At 34.0% G+C, this 17,031-nt stretch overlaps 3 protein-coding genes and 1 pseudogene across 4 annotated transcripts; 1 reads left to right on the forward strand and 3 right to left on the reverse strand.

Moving 5' to 3' along the window:
* The first annotated feature begins 2,020 nt into the window (after positions 1-2,020).
* LOC148761980 (protein POST-ILLUMINATION CHLOROPHYLL FLUORESCENCE INCREASE, chloroplastic-like) lies at positions 2,021-3,733 on the forward strand (annotated as a pseudogene). Its single transcript, XR_016027052.1, has 6 exons — positions 2,021-2,027; positions 2,090-2,219; positions 2,498-2,582; positions 2,698-2,776; positions 3,439-3,552; positions 3,634-3,733. The product of XR_016027052.1 is annotated as a protein POST-ILLUMINATION CHLOROPHYLL FLUORESCENCE INCREASE, chloroplastic-like (transcript).
* Positions 3,734-5,114: 1,381 nt separating this feature from the next.
* Positions 5,115-6,784, reverse strand: LOC18595274 (phosphatidylcholine:diacylglycerol cholinephosphotransferase 1-like). The gene is made up of 3 exons (XM_007023149.3): positions 6,204-6,784; positions 5,971-6,108; positions 5,115-5,747 (listed from the first exon to the last, which is right to left on the reverse strand). Exons 1-3 carry the CDS (start codon positions 6,615-6,617, stop codon positions 5,430-5,432), a joined length of 870 nt encoding a protein of 289 aa, XP_007023211.2. The 5' UTR covers positions 6,618-6,784; the 3' UTR covers positions 5,115-5,429.
* A 4,293-nt stretch (positions 6,785-11,077) lies between these two features.
* Positions 11,078-11,816, reverse strand: LOC18595275 (hevein-like preproprotein). Its single transcript, XM_007023150.3, has one exon. It carries the CDS (start codon positions 11,798-11,800, stop codon positions 11,201-11,203), a length of 600 nt encoding a protein of 199 aa, XP_007023212.2. The 5' UTR covers positions 11,801-11,816; the 3' UTR covers positions 11,078-11,200.
* Positions 11,817-14,117: 2,301 nt separating this feature from the next.
* On the reverse strand, positions 14,118-16,732 carry CBSX4 (Cystathionine beta-synthase (CBS) family protein). Its single transcript, XM_088807112.1, has 3 exons — positions 16,274-16,732; positions 14,933-15,284; positions 14,118-14,570 (listed from the first exon to the last, which is right to left on the reverse strand). Exons 1-3 carry the CDS (start codon positions 16,693-16,695, stop codon positions 14,232-14,234), a joined length of 1,113 nt encoding a protein of 370 aa, XP_088663238.1. The 5' UTR covers positions 16,696-16,732; the 3' UTR covers positions 14,118-14,231.
* Between the last annotated feature and the right edge of the window lie 299 nt (positions 16,733-17,031).

A 17,031-nucleotide genomic window follows, 5' to 3' on the forward strand; every position in this document is an offset into this window, starting at 1 on the left:
TCAGATTTCGGGTGTACTCAGCTTAGTGATCCCCAAGCGTAATTTTCTTGCCTTTGTCGAAGGACACACCACCTTGACATAGTATAAAATCAAGAAATTTACTACGTTGCCCTTAAATTGAAATAACTAATTTAGATCACTAATGCATGGTATGAAATGCAAAAGGTCTAAATTTTGCCTAAACATCGTATTGACCTATTTCGGTCTTTTACCCGATAAATTGAAATACGCATCCAATTTAGCTCCAATTGATCCCATTTCTTTTTCTAATGCTTCAAATCACCAATGTCCAGCCAAATAACCCAAAAATCAGCAAAGCCACATTCATATTCCTTCTTGGAAAAATTCGGCCAAAATGGTGCATCATTGTCACAATTTTTCATACTTGATTTTCTTTCCATAACTCATTAATTTTCATATCAAAAACCATGATTTCATAATCAAATAACCTAAAATGACATCACATTCTTCCTCACCATTGACTTGAAAATTTAGCTAAGGCTAGGTAATGGGAAAAATGAATGTTTTTCTACATATTTTGTTTACTAACATGCTAAACTAACACTAAACACTAACATATATCAAAATCAAATCAATCCAACAATTTTCTCTCTCTAGACCCATATGACCTGCCATTAAATCACCATGAAAACATGCAATTTAATCATGAAAAATAAGGAGAAATGCTTGGGAATAAGAAAACTCAAGCTTAATAGAAAAAATCTCACCTTTTTCACTTAATTTCCTTGAAAATTCACACTTTTTCTTTGATTTTCTCTCTCTAGGGTTTTGTTTTTATTTTCTCTCTCTTCTTGCTGGTTTGGCCGGCCATGGGGTGGAAGATGGGCTGATTTTTGTGCCTTTTAAAAAGGAAAATAATAAATTAATAAAGGCATGACCCGTGGCATCATGTCATTGGCCCGTTTTTAAAACTTTAAAAATTTTAATCCTTTTTATCTCCACCACACAATTAGTCAATGGTCAAAATGAGAATAAGGGAAGACCATGTGCTGGACAAATGTCCTGGTGGTGGAAAATTACCGTTTTGCCCTTGGGGTGGCAAAATTACCATTTTGCCCCTATACTCTGAAAATACCAAGAATAAAATTTTTTTTCACTTCTTAATCCTCAAATCATAATCCAATAAGTCAAATGGGGCCAAAAATCTTTTCTGAAAATTTTCATTTTGTCCTTAGGTGGCAAATGACCATTTTACCCCTAGATAGTGAAAATTTCGGTTTGACTCCAAATTGATCCTCGAACTCCAAATCACCATATTAAACCATTTTGGGACTTTAATATTCTTAATTTCATCTTAAATTCTCTATTTGATCTAGTTCAAGGCTTAAATCAACTTTGTTGTACCTCTAGATACAATATCGACTTTTGTAAATTTTTTCGGAACCTCTAGATACAATACCGACTTTTGTAAATTTTTTCGGAACTCTCCTAGCATGCAAACATGCTATCCATCATATGTATGTCATGACAAATATTTTATAGAGTCAGGCTTGACATCTTTTCCCCTACTTGGATCAACCATATGATCCTTCTTCATGTTTGATTTCGACATCCGACTAAATATTAATATTTTAATATTATTTTATTAATAAAATAATATTTTATTCTAAAAATTTTATCTTGTCTCTTTGGTTCCCAAAGTTCCTTATTATGCCTCAATTCGCATTTGACTAACTTTATTTATCACCATATCAAAGTATGGGGCATTTCACTATGACCTGTTTTAGATTTGATTATTTAGGATGCAACTTTCCCTTAAATTTCAATCCTATATTGCGCTGCATAATTTTGTACACTTCTAAGCTGAAATTATATCATTTGAGTCAGAAAATCCAAATATCATTGAGCAAGTCATTTACTTTGTTGTCTCCATCAAATGAACTAGAGCTTCTAAAATGAGGTGGTAACCTAGGGCTTTGGAGTTGGCAGTTGCTTCATTCTGTTTATATCTGCAATAAATTCTATGTGCCAGAACAAACTAATGTTGTTGTGACTCAAAATGCCAAGTAAAATAGCTAGACCTTATGCCTCAAATTTCTGATGCCTAACAGTTTTGCAATTTTTTCAGGTGCAGCTAGTAGCTTTATGGGTGCATCATTGCCAAGGGATTTTACAAAGACGAAAACATTAGTCAAGATAAGTGGAAAAGTGACTGCAGCTGCTACTGTTAGAAAAAATCCTATGGAACAAATTAAAGAGTACGGCTCTAGTTTCCTTCTATTTTGTTTGCTGTTTCATTAAGCTCAAAGTGTTCTGGCTTTGGAGTTTCTTTGAAAAGAATTGTGGAGTTGGGTTTTTGCATTTTAAGGAATAATATCTTCTTTGGGTGTGGAAAATTGGAGGAATTCACCCTCTACATGTTTCTACATGCAGCATGCTGAAGTTATATGTATCTCAAGTTCTAAACTGCAATGTGGTGTTGTTTGAAATTTTGTAATCATTCAAACAGAATAATCTGAAGATTCCTGCCCAACAGGTATGCACTCCCTTCGTGGGCTATGTTCGAACTGGTGAGGGCTCCGGTATATTGGAAAACTATGAATGGTCTTCCTCCAACTTCTGTAAGTGTAGCATTGCTGGTTTTATTATCATTATTTTTGCTTTATGTTGCTTGAAAGCAAGGGCAGGCTGTTGGCTGTTGCAACTCTTTTCTATAGAGATTGTCTTTTTTGACAGGGAAAGAAGGTGAAGCTTTTCTACAATCCAGCTGCAACTAAACTTGTTCCAAATGAAGAATATGGCATTGCTTTCAATGGTAATTTGTGCTCATGCACTCTTAGCTTTAATAATATAATTAACCAAATTGGTTTCTGTAGATTTCAATATATAAAAGTCTGTACAAATAAGAAGTACTACCTGTGAAAGGACTCTAGTTATATTATAGACTGTAACACTATGGCTTCTGTTATGTCCTAAAAGTATAAAACAAATTTATTCATAAAATGAAGTATTTAATAGGCTTGTTGTTACCAGTATTACCAAGGTTATTTAATAAATGAAGCAGTTTTTCTTCATTTGGTTCTATAGCAACACTCAGAAATTTGGTTCTTGACATTATTACAGAAAATAGGAACATTTTGATTTTCTTCTGCATTATCAGGAGCGTGCCATCATAAAAGGAAAAAAGAAAAGAAAATGAAAGTAGGGGGGATAGAATAACTTGTAATCATTTCAAATACCTCACAGTTGAATGACCTTGGTTCATGGCATGACTCAAATGGATCTTTGATAATTTCCACAACTTGTTTTCCATGGCTCAGCTACCATTGGTTAAGTGAGTGGTGCCTGTAGTTCTTTCTTCAGTGGTTTATCTAGGGGCTCTAGTATTTGATTCATTGTTGGTTCGACTATAGGTTTTGTATGCAAGTAGATAATTGAAGTCCTTGGCTAACAACTTACTCAACTGTAACTCTGCAGGAGGTTTCAATCAGCCTATCATGTGTGGTGGTGAACCGAGAGCAATGCTGAGGAAATCTCGAGGCAAGGCTGATAGTCCAATATACACCATCCAGATATGCGTTCCTAAGCATGGTTTGTAACATTCACAAATTTTTTTCTCTTGGACAGTTCAACTCTCTCCTCAACTCCTAAAATCTACTTTTACTTTGGCAGCTGTGAACTTGATCTTCTCATTCACAAATGGAGCCAATTGGGATGGTCCTTACAGACTACAGTTCCAAGTTCCGAAGGCTTGGCAAAACAGACCAATTGAATTCTTTAACCAGGTAAATTTATGCATACTTGGGCTCTTTGAGTCTTCTGCCTCTAGGTTGAAGATAATTGTCCTGTGCTATGAACACATATTAATTTTTGCATTCGTGATTGTCATACCTGTAACTGTTTGGAAGTGAAGCAAAATTTGGCAAGCCATGCATTACGTAAAAATGTTTCTTCTATGTTGCTGGCAGGGGGTAGGGAGGGTGGATCTGGAAAGTACATTTGAAAAATTCATTTTTTATTTTGAAATAAACTAGAGAACTCATTGCCAAACCATGCAATATTGTGAATTTCTCTGTTTCATTTTACACTTGAGTTAATTTCTATTTGGAATGATTGAATTGGTTCAGATTAGACAAGTGAGAGGATGATGTTTCTTCTATAGGGCATTTTCCCTGCTGGTGCCTTCTCAAGAAATTCGAATCTAAAGCTGCATGTATTCATATGAATGAGGTACAGGATAATTATATTACAAATTGGCTATCATCTCCATCCTGATATTAGTTGCAGTATATCGGAACAGTTGCGAAGATTAAAATGAGACAACTCTTGTATAGAATGTAGCATAAGGTATATATCCTTAAAATATGTTCACCGCATGATTCGACTGAGTTTGACTTGCTTGGTGGCAAGGATCTTTAGAGCTTTCTTTTGATGCTTAAGCAGGGTTTGGAGTTGGGATTTCAATTAGATAAAAATATTTTATTGACAGTATGATAATATCAGAATGTAGATTAGAAACTCTGCAGAATCTTACTATAATTTGGTTGACGATAAACCCTTGCAAAAACGGCAGCATCCATGCCCTTTGCCTTGACATGAAGGCAAGGCCTCACTTGACTAGCCGCATAGTTCTTGCCATCCAGAGATATTTATGCTAACAGATTGGCATCCAGGATAATTGTAAAACAATTAAGTTCGGTCAATGGTAATTATCTCTCCAACTGAAAATATCATATCTCTGTTAAGTCTACCTAATGAAGAAAGATAGACAGAGGATTAGGATATCCATGACTATGATTAAAGATGGAAAGCAATGTTAAAATGTGCTGAAAGCTCATCAGCTTGGTTTTAATTAGGACCATCTGACACCACTATTCAGCAGCTAGAGGACATAGATAATAAATCTTTCTGAGAAATCAACGCATAATGAAAAGGATGTACAAATAAAGTATTAGCTATGGATCAATATCAAACTGGTCCAGTTCTATCCAGGTTACTAGGTCAGGGCCACTGCCAAACTTCAAGACAAGTAAAAGCGAAAAGGCTTTGTATGCCATGAAAACCATGTTGAAGACTGTGATTCTTCGAATGAGACACGATTTGACCTGTCAAAAAACGATTGACAGAGCACATGCTTTGAATGGGCATAGGGCTTAGGTAAAGTTCTTTCATGAATTCAACTTCCAGAACAGGACAAAGAAAGTAGTCCAAAAACACATCCTAGGCTCTAACTTTAACATGCTTATCCTATGCCAAAAAGAATATTGACAAATGTGAAATGACTGCAAGCAAGCAATGTAAGCACCCCAAGAAAACAGAGGCCACATCAAAAAAGCACAAGGATTAGAACATCGACACCCCATTTTAACTTGTTTTCTAAACGACCATCCCCTTTTTCTTTTTCCCATATGAGCAGCAATTTACATTGTCTTATTCAAATTCGAACATTGCCATTTGAGCAATTCTTCTTAGCTTAACAACCCCTCTTTCATGGTACCAGAAACAAGTGCACATTTTCTCTTGCTGTCTTCGTACTTGCCAGCAAGGGAATCGAATAGGATTCCAGCACCAACACCGACAGCCAAATCAATGGTGTAGTGACCCCTGGTACCTAGCAACCTCACAGCTTGAAGCACATTCAATGTATCAAATAACCATGCCAATTCCCATCTACGCATTCGCCTCATGTCTAACGACGCAATCACAGATCCAGCAACATGGCCCGAGAAGAACAGGAAGAACGATACATTCCCTACTGGAAAATCCACTCCTGAACCTACAAATTCCTGTCATTCCATGATTGAATGAGCTGATCAAACCCAAAAACCAACCAGAGTTATGAAAAAGGGATTACGACTACCCTGTTCCTGACAACTACAGACAAAGACAAAGATACCATTGACAGTGTTGTTCATTACAGAAATCAATCAAACATGATGATACCAATTTTATGGAAATGAAATCAAACAATTCAAATCAGGGAAGGATAAGTTTTCAAATGTTAAGAACCTGGGGTAATGGGAGCTGCGTGGAGTAACCAAGAATCCCACGACAAGTAAACATGAACAAAGCAGATATTGTAGCCCTTGGCCGACCCTCGATTAGCCATGTCCATAGTATATAAACTGTCTGCATCCCTACAAACACCTAACCCCAAAACATATGTATCCAAAGATCAGATCATGCTTTTTATTGTAATCAAACTTTCTTAGAGAAAAGTTAGAAACCATTCAAATAGATACCGTGTTAAGAGCAGCTAATAACGTATTAAGTTCCGGCCACGAAGACAACGCGCGATGGAATGAGCGGGTGACGACGAACCCCAAATCAAACGGCGGCGAGGAATCCGGCACCATCCGGAGCGTGTACTCCACGTACATGAAAAACAACAACCCCGCCGCGAAAACACACGGTATCCAATGATATCTCGCCACGTACACGACGTCATCTAAAGTCCACTTGAGGAACGAGGCTTTCCCATAATGAACGCCCCCATTGAAAACATTATGATTACCACCACCATTTCCATGAACACCCATTTTGTTATTAGCCGCGACGACGTCAACGTCGTTGGTTTGGCCGTTAACTTTGGTAGAACGTTTATAAGGAAAGCTGAGAAGGGCCGTAGTGGTGGCGGCTGCGGCTGCGGCATTCATGGTTGGTAATGGCGATGGAAGAAGGACACATGAGGGGGTAAGAAAGTGATTGTGATCGTCAATGGTTACATATAAATTGAATAAAAAACACAAATGGCGGGGTTTCCAAAGAATTGTTGGTGAGAAAAGATCCCAGAAGATTGAAAGAATATTAAAATTCTGGTTTTGGTTTTTGTACAATAGGTAAGTTTCATTGGTTTTCAACGAGGCAAGAACTAATGAAACGTCCAAGACTTTTCGCACGGATCTAACGCGCGGTTGAGTTAAATCTAAACTATTTTATTTTTAATTATTTGTTATTTTAGGTCATATTATATATTGACATGTCAAACATGATGTTATGATATTTTTCACTTTTTATGTGTACTTTATGTTAATATCAAGCAAAATATAAAATATAAATAATAATTTAATTAATAATAATTAATAAACTATTAGTAATAATAAATTATTTGATTTAAAATAAAAATATAAAAATTTAACTAATTGTAATAAAAGAATAATGGTTTATTTAAAATTTTAAAATAATTTAAAGATTTTTTTAAATATAATAATTCTTAATCTGATACATTTTTAATTAATTGCACTTGAAAAATGCATAAGGGACTCATAAAAGTGGATCTATAAGATCTCCATGTGCGGAATAAATTTTTTTTTCCCTCTTTGTTTTGACTTTTCTGTTTTGCTACAAAACAATATATTTTTCTCTAAGCTCATTTGCCATGTGCCATCTTGAATTGGTTAATTAATGAATTGGAGCAAATCAAGGAAGAGGGGAACTAGTTGCATCTTATATCCAATTTTTTTTTATCAACGTGGTGATTAAAAAAATTTACATATCAATTAAATTATAAATTTTTTAAATATATAAATATAATAAAGTCTTCTTCTCTGTTGACAGTTAATTGATTTTAAATTGAATATTGGTTCTACAAATTTAATATTTTTATTAGAAGTTTAATATTGTAAATTTTTATTAGAAAGAAATACAAAATTTAGAACTATTCAAAGTTTTATATGTAAATTTTAAAAATAAATCGTTATATTTTCATAAAAAATTAAATAAATTGACCTTATAAATAGGAGTGAGATTCATTAAATGTATTATAAATGGTGGGTATTTTTAAGTATTTATTGATAGAATTGTATGATTGTATCCAATCAAAGAGACTGATACTAAACAACGATTGGAGCAAAATTCCTGTAATAGTTGCATGCCATACTGAAGAGCCACCTCAACAACTTTTACCTAATATTCTGTTTCACCGCACGTGGTCATGTTTGTTATTTTTTTATAATTGAAAAAAGAGAAATTTAAATTTTATTCTTTAAATAAAGAGTTTATATACTAATTAATAAATCAACTGTAAAAAAATCTAAAACCTTACTGCACAGTTTTACGATCGAACGAACCCTATTTTTGGCCTTCTTTCTCCCAAGACTCACCCCCTTTAGAACCCCTCTTACATGAAATCCTGACCATTTTCTCCCTCACGAAGATTGTTTCTTTCTTTTCTTTTCTTTTCTTTTTTTGGAAAATCACAAGACAAGCAAAGCTTGGTAATTAGACCGAGTATGCCTTCCGAAAACGCATTTGATAATGGTTAGGGATGAGCACGATTCGGGTGAATGATCTTAAAATTTGAATCTTGGACCATTTTATATAAGAAGTAACGGATTTAAGATTTTATAAAAAGTGATTAAAAGATGATTATACAAGATTATGAATCGAGTCAATGACTCGATTCGAAGTAAAAATTAAAAACTAATCGTCACCTCTGCCACCATCTTTGGCCAATCTAGGCATATAAGGTTAATCTCAAAAAGTTTAGACATTGATTCGATTCATAATTTTATAAGATCAACTTTACAATTTGACATTATTCAAAATTGACTTTAAATTTAAAAATTTTTCAAAAGTAATAATTAAATTAATATTATGAGAATATTCATATATTTACGTAACAATTCATATCATAATTAATTTATTATTAAATTTTATCACTTTAGAAGTTTTATCTCGAATGATAACCGATTAAGCTATTTCTATCGAAACAAATATATGAACATCAAGTGCCCTTTTAGCTTCAAAGGGCTCCTTTAACCATAAAATTTGGTGGATATCAGCTTCGTCGTTGGACCTAACAATTTGAAATACAATATGTTAACACGATATGAGAAGACATGGGTTAAATAGGTTTTAGATGGGTTTAATTTTAATGTATTTCGTATCTAATCATGTCTGACACGTCTTAACGTGTCAATTTTCTGTCTTAACGTGTCTGACACGACAAACATGTTTAAACATGTTTACTTAATCGTGTTATGGTGTTTAATTGTATTATCGTGACACATTTATTAACCTATTAAAAATTAATATTTAAAAACTATTTTAACTTTATATAAATAATTTTAAATAATTATTTTAATAAGTTTTTTTAATTTATAAAGGGTATAATGTAATTATACATGCTCAACCACAATTTTTAACTTTTGGTGATTATTTGATATTATTTTTATTTTTTATTTTATTATAATTATTTTTATCATTATAGATTTTAAATTTAAATAATAAAATTATATTTAATTGTAAATATTTTTATTTAATCGTGTTAAACATATTATTAATCATATCATGTCATATATTGACACGTTTAATAAATATGTTAATCGTGCCGTGTCATGTTACACGTGTATTAAACGTGTACGTGTACGTATTTTAAATTTGAACACGAATATTAAACGTGTCGTGTTCGTATTTAGCATTAACGTGTTTTATGTTTAATCGTGTCTGACACGTTTATGACATGTTAACACGAATTGTCAGATCTATTCGTCGTTCCACTTTCCAGCAAAAATGAATATCACACCAACCAAAAGGAGGTGCATAATTTGATCAGTTGACTCTGCTACCAAGCACCAACCTTTAATTAATTATTGTATAAATGTGCCCGCATGCAAGAAAACAACAGTTCCTGCATGAATATGGTTATCATCCAAGTCTTCTAAGGTTTGGAAAATCAGCCGTGACTTGTGATCACAAATTGTTAAGATAATTATACAAATTATTTAATTAAAATTATTATCTAATTTTATTATCTAATTATACTACAATATCTTATTAGAGTTACACTATAATATTGTTAATTAATTAAAATTAAATTATAAATAAAATTAAAATTAGTTTTAACATATATAATTTAGATTTTTTTGAAATTTATACAATTTTATATCATACAAAATTTTTTCTTCTTTTAACTGAAATGATAAAGAATGGTGAACATAGATGGTAATTATTAGTGAGTTGATGTTAGGTTTGGTTCGAGACTTTCGAGTGACGATCAACCAGGCCTACCACACAAAAACATTGACCTGAACAGCACAAAAACATTTCCCTCTTTACCATCACAAAACCATTAACCTTAACGTCAACCAGGCTTACCACACGACTTAAAGTGACTCACAGGACCTATACATAAACGATAAACCTTGACTGAAGTGACGACACAAACCTTGGGTGGTTGATTTTCTGATGTTGGGTTTAATGTGCTTTGGGACACAAATATGCCACCTTGATCATAATCAAGCCTAACATGAGGATAAGGGGTAAAATCCAAACAACCCCTCTAATCATTCTAAAAAGATATTTTGGTTCTTCTTATTTTGAAATGATACTTTTAGCTGTTTCACTGTTAACATTATTAGTCTTTAGTTAAAAATATTTTGTATTTTTTTGCAAGGTAACCCAACACTTATGCTGGTTCAAGTTTTTATAGTTTTTGCAGGGAGTTGTAGGTTACTGTGCAAAGTTTTCAAACTAAACTGGTGAAAATTGAAACAATACTTTGTAACTTCTCGATCCTTGATGAATACAATAATTTATTTTAAAAAGAAACTAAAATTATGAAAAAAAGAAAAAAATTGTCAAGAGGGAAGAGAAAATTCTTCAAGTTAAGGAAGAAAAAAGGAATTCAAAGAATGGGCGTTGATTATTACAAAATTCTTCCAGTGGATCAAAGTGCAAAAGATAAAAATTTGAAAAAAAAATCAAAATTCCTATATATTTTTTTTAAGATTTTTGGAAGAGAAAAGAGATACCATTTTTTTTTATAAAAGAGGGTCTTTGTATTTAAAATATTTATTTAATATTAAATTGTATTTTTTTAAACTGTTGACTAACAATATTCATAATCAAATGATCAAAATATTATTTCCAAACAAGAGAAATCAAAGTGCCCTTTTAGAGTGATTAAAGTAGGTTTTTGAATTTTATCCCGAGGATAAGAAGGACTTCAATTTCATCACCAAACGTGAAATCCTGACTCTTGGCAATACTAAAATTACTTTTTAAAAAAAAACAAAAAAGAGTTTAATAGATCATGACATGATTAATTAATGTGTATTAGTCTTCGTGAACATATATAACATATCTATTATAAGAGTTAAAAGACATGACACAATTGATACATTAATATTTCTTTTGCTGTTATTCAATAACTTCAATTGCTTTTTATTCCTTATGCAGCTTGATTTATAAGAGGAAATCTCTTATTATTACATCATTTGAATAGGCTTTGAGTGCTTCAATCCCCACAGTTGACAAACTGATAATCTACCATAAGGTGGCCTTGCGCATAGCCTCTTCCATCCGTGTCAATCTGCTGGAACACAGCCGCATCTAAATCTAGGCCTCCGTTGCTGCACTGGTCAACAATTCTCACAATTGCTTCAGCTCTTGTACCTCTGTTTGTCACCCTTAAGCATCTTCCACAAGATGCTTGGCCACGAGGCCCTACTGGTCCACAAAAGGCCGTCCATCCGTACTTCTGGCGCCAGGCCAAGGGCTTGTTTGCATCCCAAGTTGAGCAATAAGCACTCACAGCATTTAGGTCCCACCCATTTTGTGGAGGGTTGTAGAAATGATAAGTAGCCCTCACATTGGACGCACTTTCACCGCCTCCACCGCCACCACTAGGCCAGCAATTACTTTGACAACTTTTAGAAGGTGAACAATATTCATCTGTAGTGCCACAGTAACCGAACTGGCTGCAACAAAGGTTGTTGGCACAAGTCCGGCCAGCTGCTTGCCGTCCACATTGTTGGGCGGTGGCAGTACTAGCTAACAAGGAAACTAAGAAAACTAGGCATAGGCTTAAGTTACCCATTTTTTGTGTATTTTTCATTGGATTTCAAGGCAGCTCAAAGGGTTGCTTGAATTTATAGGGGCAAGGGTTGCCAAATTCCATTTATTACATCTGACCTTGACTGAAGATTGATTCAAACTTGTTCGGCTCAAGATTATCTAGACCATACCTTGAAAAACAAAAGTTTTCATTACAATTCTTCCTCAATTTATAGAATAGAGTCCAAATTGGCTGCTGAATAGTGTCATCATATAACAGTTTCTCCCTTTATGGTCATAGCTAAATGATCATTCCAATGGTTGTGATGAATGAGTAATTACCTAGAAATGCTAATATAATCAAATTTTTATTATTCATATAAATTATATAATAAAAAATGAGATTTTACTTCACTATTTTTGAACACATCCGTTATTATTCATCGATGAAATATTATTATGGGATGAAGTTTAAACACAACACATATGAATAGTGATTAAAAATGTATGAAAATGTTATGGGTTATAAAAGTAAAAAACAAAAAACAAAAAATTGAACCTGAAGTAGCTCAAATATATATGGGTCCGACCTATACCTATACTCTTATAAGACTAATTTACAGTTTAATGTTGTTCAAAGTTGACTCTAGATCTTTTAATTTTTTTTTTAAAGTAATATTCATACATTCATATAACAATTCATATCATAATTCATTCATTATTAAGTTTTATCTCAAATGATAACCGGTTGAACTATTTCCGCAGAAACAAATATATGAACATCACAATTGCATCCATGTTCCATAATATCATGTGTCCTTTTAACATTAAAAGGCTCCTATAGCCACAAAATTTGATGGCTCTCAGCTTTGTCCCAGTTTGTATCTCATTTAAGCAGCAAAAATGAATATCACAACAACCAAAGGGAGGTGCATAATTGATCGGTTGACTCTACTACCAAGCACCAAAGTTTCTTTATATACTAGAAAAGAACAGTTCCTGCATGAAAATGGTTACCATCCAAGCCTTCCAAGGCTTGGAAAATCAGCTAGAGGCTTCTAACTTGTGATTGCAAATGATGAAGACATGGCCAACATAGATGATAATGAGTGGTGAGTTTGAGGATCGATTGATGTTAGGTTTGGTTTGAGACTTTAGAGTGACGACACAAACTTTAGGTGGTTGATTTTCTGTTGTTGAATTTAATGTGCTTTGGGACATAAATATGCCACCTTGATGATAATCAAGCCTAACATGAGGATAAGAGGGACTTCAATTCCTTCACCAAACTGCTTTGAAAGGGCCATTTTGTTACCTTAACAAATGGGCAGGGCATGTGACGGATTTCCTTCTCTTATTCCCTTAATGTTACACATAATAAAAATGTTGCAACTATATATAGAAAAGTACATTGTTCAGATTCTTTCTCTTGATAGGGAGTTTCATACATAGTATTTATGAATTAATGATGGACAGTGGAGATAAACCTCTGATATAATTATATAAACGAGTGCTTAATACTAATTCAAAGAAGCAAGGACTACTGATTCGTGTTAACTTGTTGTACTGGAATATTATGGATTATGTTAATATTCACGTTTAATATGTTGTGCAAAGATAAGAGTGTAACAAATATTTGTTACAAATATGATATGATTAATTAATTGTATCAATCTTTGACATGATATCACGACATTTTTATCAAACATGTTACAAGATATGTCACAATTAATCCATTTAAATATGATTTAATTTTTTTAGACACGATATTGTTATCATATATTTTCAATATTTTAAATATTAATAATTTAATAAATGAGTTGAAATGGATAAAACATTTTAGTAATGTTGATTAACCTGTTAATACGATTAATTAAACATGTAAAATATATCATATATGAGTTGATCACGTGTCAATTTGCATAAAATATGAATATTTTTGTGCCATAAAACCTAAACGCGTTAAACTTTGTATCATATCCAAAACTATCAAGTCTAAAAACTATATTATTCTTATAATTAATTTCCTTAAATCATGATATAATTGTAATTTGAGAATCACCAAGCTGTCTTAACCAAAACAAGGAAAACAAAACACAAACAAATGTGATTAAGAATGAAGTTGGATAGTGGTAGTTTTGAAAATCTAAAGAATCATTTCCAATAATTTTATGCTGATAGCTAACCAACTCCACCCAGACCCAGTTGAGAGCGGTCCAAAGGGCCACAGCTAAAGCATTTAAAGATCAGATTGTCGAACTTTTATATTTAATTAGCTTAAGTATAATCTAATCTATCATTCTTGATTATTATTTAGAGGATTTGGAACTTGTTGTAAGCTAATTATAACCTGCATGTTTCATAATCTGGGATTAGGCTTCTAGCAAAGCATAATTTATTATGTACAATGAACACAAGTTTCCAAAGTACTAAAACAGGGACAACAAGATTCTAAGATGCTTACGCTGTCTGATCATCAAGGAGTGTTAAGATTACATTACGTCGATCTTTGACAACATTGAAACCCTCATAACTCTGACTATATCGCTGAGAGAAACGAGCCCGACGAGTAAACCTTGTTGATCCACCACCCAAACTCGGTGGACATGTTGAGAGACAACCTTGTCGATCACTTCTGAGAGGGGCAAGTCAGGGTGGCAAGTCACGAGTTGCTTTGGTGAGAGGCCCTCCCGAGCTGCAAATAGAGGGCTGGTTGACACTAGCTCTGTGAACTCATGAGCCCTTAGAGGCAACCATGTCTGCAGTGCAGAGAAATGGCAACCCCTCAAATCTGTTCCAGAAAATGTACCTATGAGCTTCCTCCCTTTGCCCTGCACTCAAAACTTGAACACATTAATTAGGAAAACAGGATGGCCTGCAAAACATTGATTGATGCATTAACGACAGGCACAGCACAACTAATATGTTTAATTAGATCATTCCAAGGTTATCATTACAATTATTGGTTCTTCAAGTTTACTTCATTTTCCTATAATAATTGCAGAGTCCACAGCCTCAGAGACACCAGAGTTTAGACCTTGCAAATATTGAGGAATCAAAGCATAGTTCACTTGAGTGGAAAAATCACTGGACACATTGCCTGAAATGGGCTTAATTATGGTTCGACAACAGTTAATACAAAGGTTGAGCTGCAGGATTAATTAAGTTTGAATTGCAGGAGAGAGTGACTTACATTTATAAGCTGTCGGTGATCTTCTTCAATGTCATCAGAGGACTGAACTATAGGAACAGCATTGAGCAAAGCAGTCCTCAAGCATTTGATGCCTTCGATCACTTTGGTACGATCGTTAATGGCATAAACATTCTCATTTATGGTACCTAATTCCTTTACACTGCTTGATATGATATCCTCCAGTTCAGAGGCATGGTCCTTGAGGAATTTCAGTAAGTCCATTTGTGTGAGCATCCTATAGCTAGATGCCGACTCCACAAGTTCAACTCCTTGGACGTTCTCCATTTGGCTGTCCATGGGAACCAACGCACGGTGGATTCCCTTGCTAAACAGCTCCATACACTCTAAAAGGCTGCACCATCGATATAGCAATTTTTAATTAAGCTAGCATTCTGAAGACAGAACCACAACTGTATTACTAGTTGCTTTAGAAAATGGCCTAGAGCCTAGCCTGGGGTTGGATATCCAGAGAAACTTATGGATACTTGCAACAAATATTTGAGATTATTAATGACACCAATTCATGCTTTCTAGCTCATTAAGATCATTTTACTTCTCTTTTACCACCTTGCCATCAAAGTTACCATGCACCCCAAATGACTACACTTTTTATAACTATTACAATGCCTTTTGCCTTCCAAATTGAATATACCCAAGCCACAGAAAAAGCTTTTACTAGTTTCGAGTTCGGGTAAGATATATCAAATATCCGAACTCGATTATGAATATTTATTAATAATATTTATTGTAAATATTGATTTATTTATTATTTAAATTAATGTTTGATATATTTTTAAAATAATTTATTGTTTAAATTTTAATTTTAATGTTTATTTGTTTTTATAAATTTAATTATTAATAAATTGTATAGATATTAATTGTGAAATACAATTATTATCTTATACGTGTTTCGAGTAATTAAATAACATGAATAATTAAATAGCACAAAGAGATTAATAAATTTTTTTTATAAAAATGGATATGGATATGGATACTCTATCCGTGGACAACCCTGAGTTTTTTGAATTTGTTTCATCATATTATCTACATAGGATAATTCATATTATAATTTTGGTAAGCTTTGTATAAAAAAGTTACATGATTTTTGTCTTAAATTTGTACTATTTTTATGTTAAAATAGTACGAATAAATGTGGAAAATTAAGTCTAATTTTAAGGGAAAAAGGGTGAAAAATGGGCAATATTTTAAAACATCTGAATTTTCAATTCTTTAATATACAACAAGTCAATTTCATATTTGAAATAAAATAAACAGAGTTCATGAAGAAAGTGCACCAAATACATATACACACATAAGGTGTAACGTTTAACGTATACCCACCTTGTGTTTGGATTGAGAGTCCAGAGGCTAAGTCCCTCGAGAGACTGACCTATAATCGAGGATACGGGCACCACCATCTTCTTATCAAGATCAGCGCCACCCGTCCGATCATCAGCAATGTGTGACACGATATCGAGCATGGTAACCATCCCTATGTAGTGCTTCCTCACAGCCCCAGTCAGCTTATCCGACTCCACGGTCATTGTGCCACCAGCCCCAATCCAATGCCCTGGAGGTGCAGCCACCGGCACCGCCCCCACCTTGTTGGCCACCAATGCGTTCAAGGTGTCACCCAGCGTCGCCGTGTACGGTACCTCCACCAGCCTCCTCCTGTCGGCCAATATATCTCTCACCGTATTCTCTAATAACCGTAGAGTGCTTTTGGCGCTGGTGGCGTCTCGCTCATCCCTTCGTTGCTGCATTTCTGTTCTTCTGGTTTTGCTCTGCCTCTGCTTCGACTTGGTCCTCCTTCAGAATTTGTAGAAATTTATGTGAGTAGTGCAGTTTTATTTGCATGCACGTGTCAACGTAGGGGTTTGCGTCGTTGCATGACTAAGATTAGAGATGTGCCACGTGGCTTCTCCTGGAACGGGAAAAGCCCTTAAGTTAAAACACGTGGCTAGGAGTCGTTACTGGGGTAATGGCTACGTGTTCTGGTTTACTGGATCGTTCTAAATCTCATAGATATGGTCCTAGATTTAGATGCTTCTGGTTCATTGGGGTCCTTATGGGGCAAGGCCTGTGTACTACCAACAGCT

Source organism: Theobroma cacao, chromosome 6 (genome assembly GCF_053813885.1).
Source record: "Theobroma cacao isolate CCN51 chromosome 6, ASM5381388v1, whole genome shotgun sequence".
Classification (NCBI taxonomy): domain Eukaryota; kingdom Viridiplantae; phylum Streptophyta; class Magnoliopsida; order Malvales; family Malvaceae; genus Theobroma; species Theobroma cacao.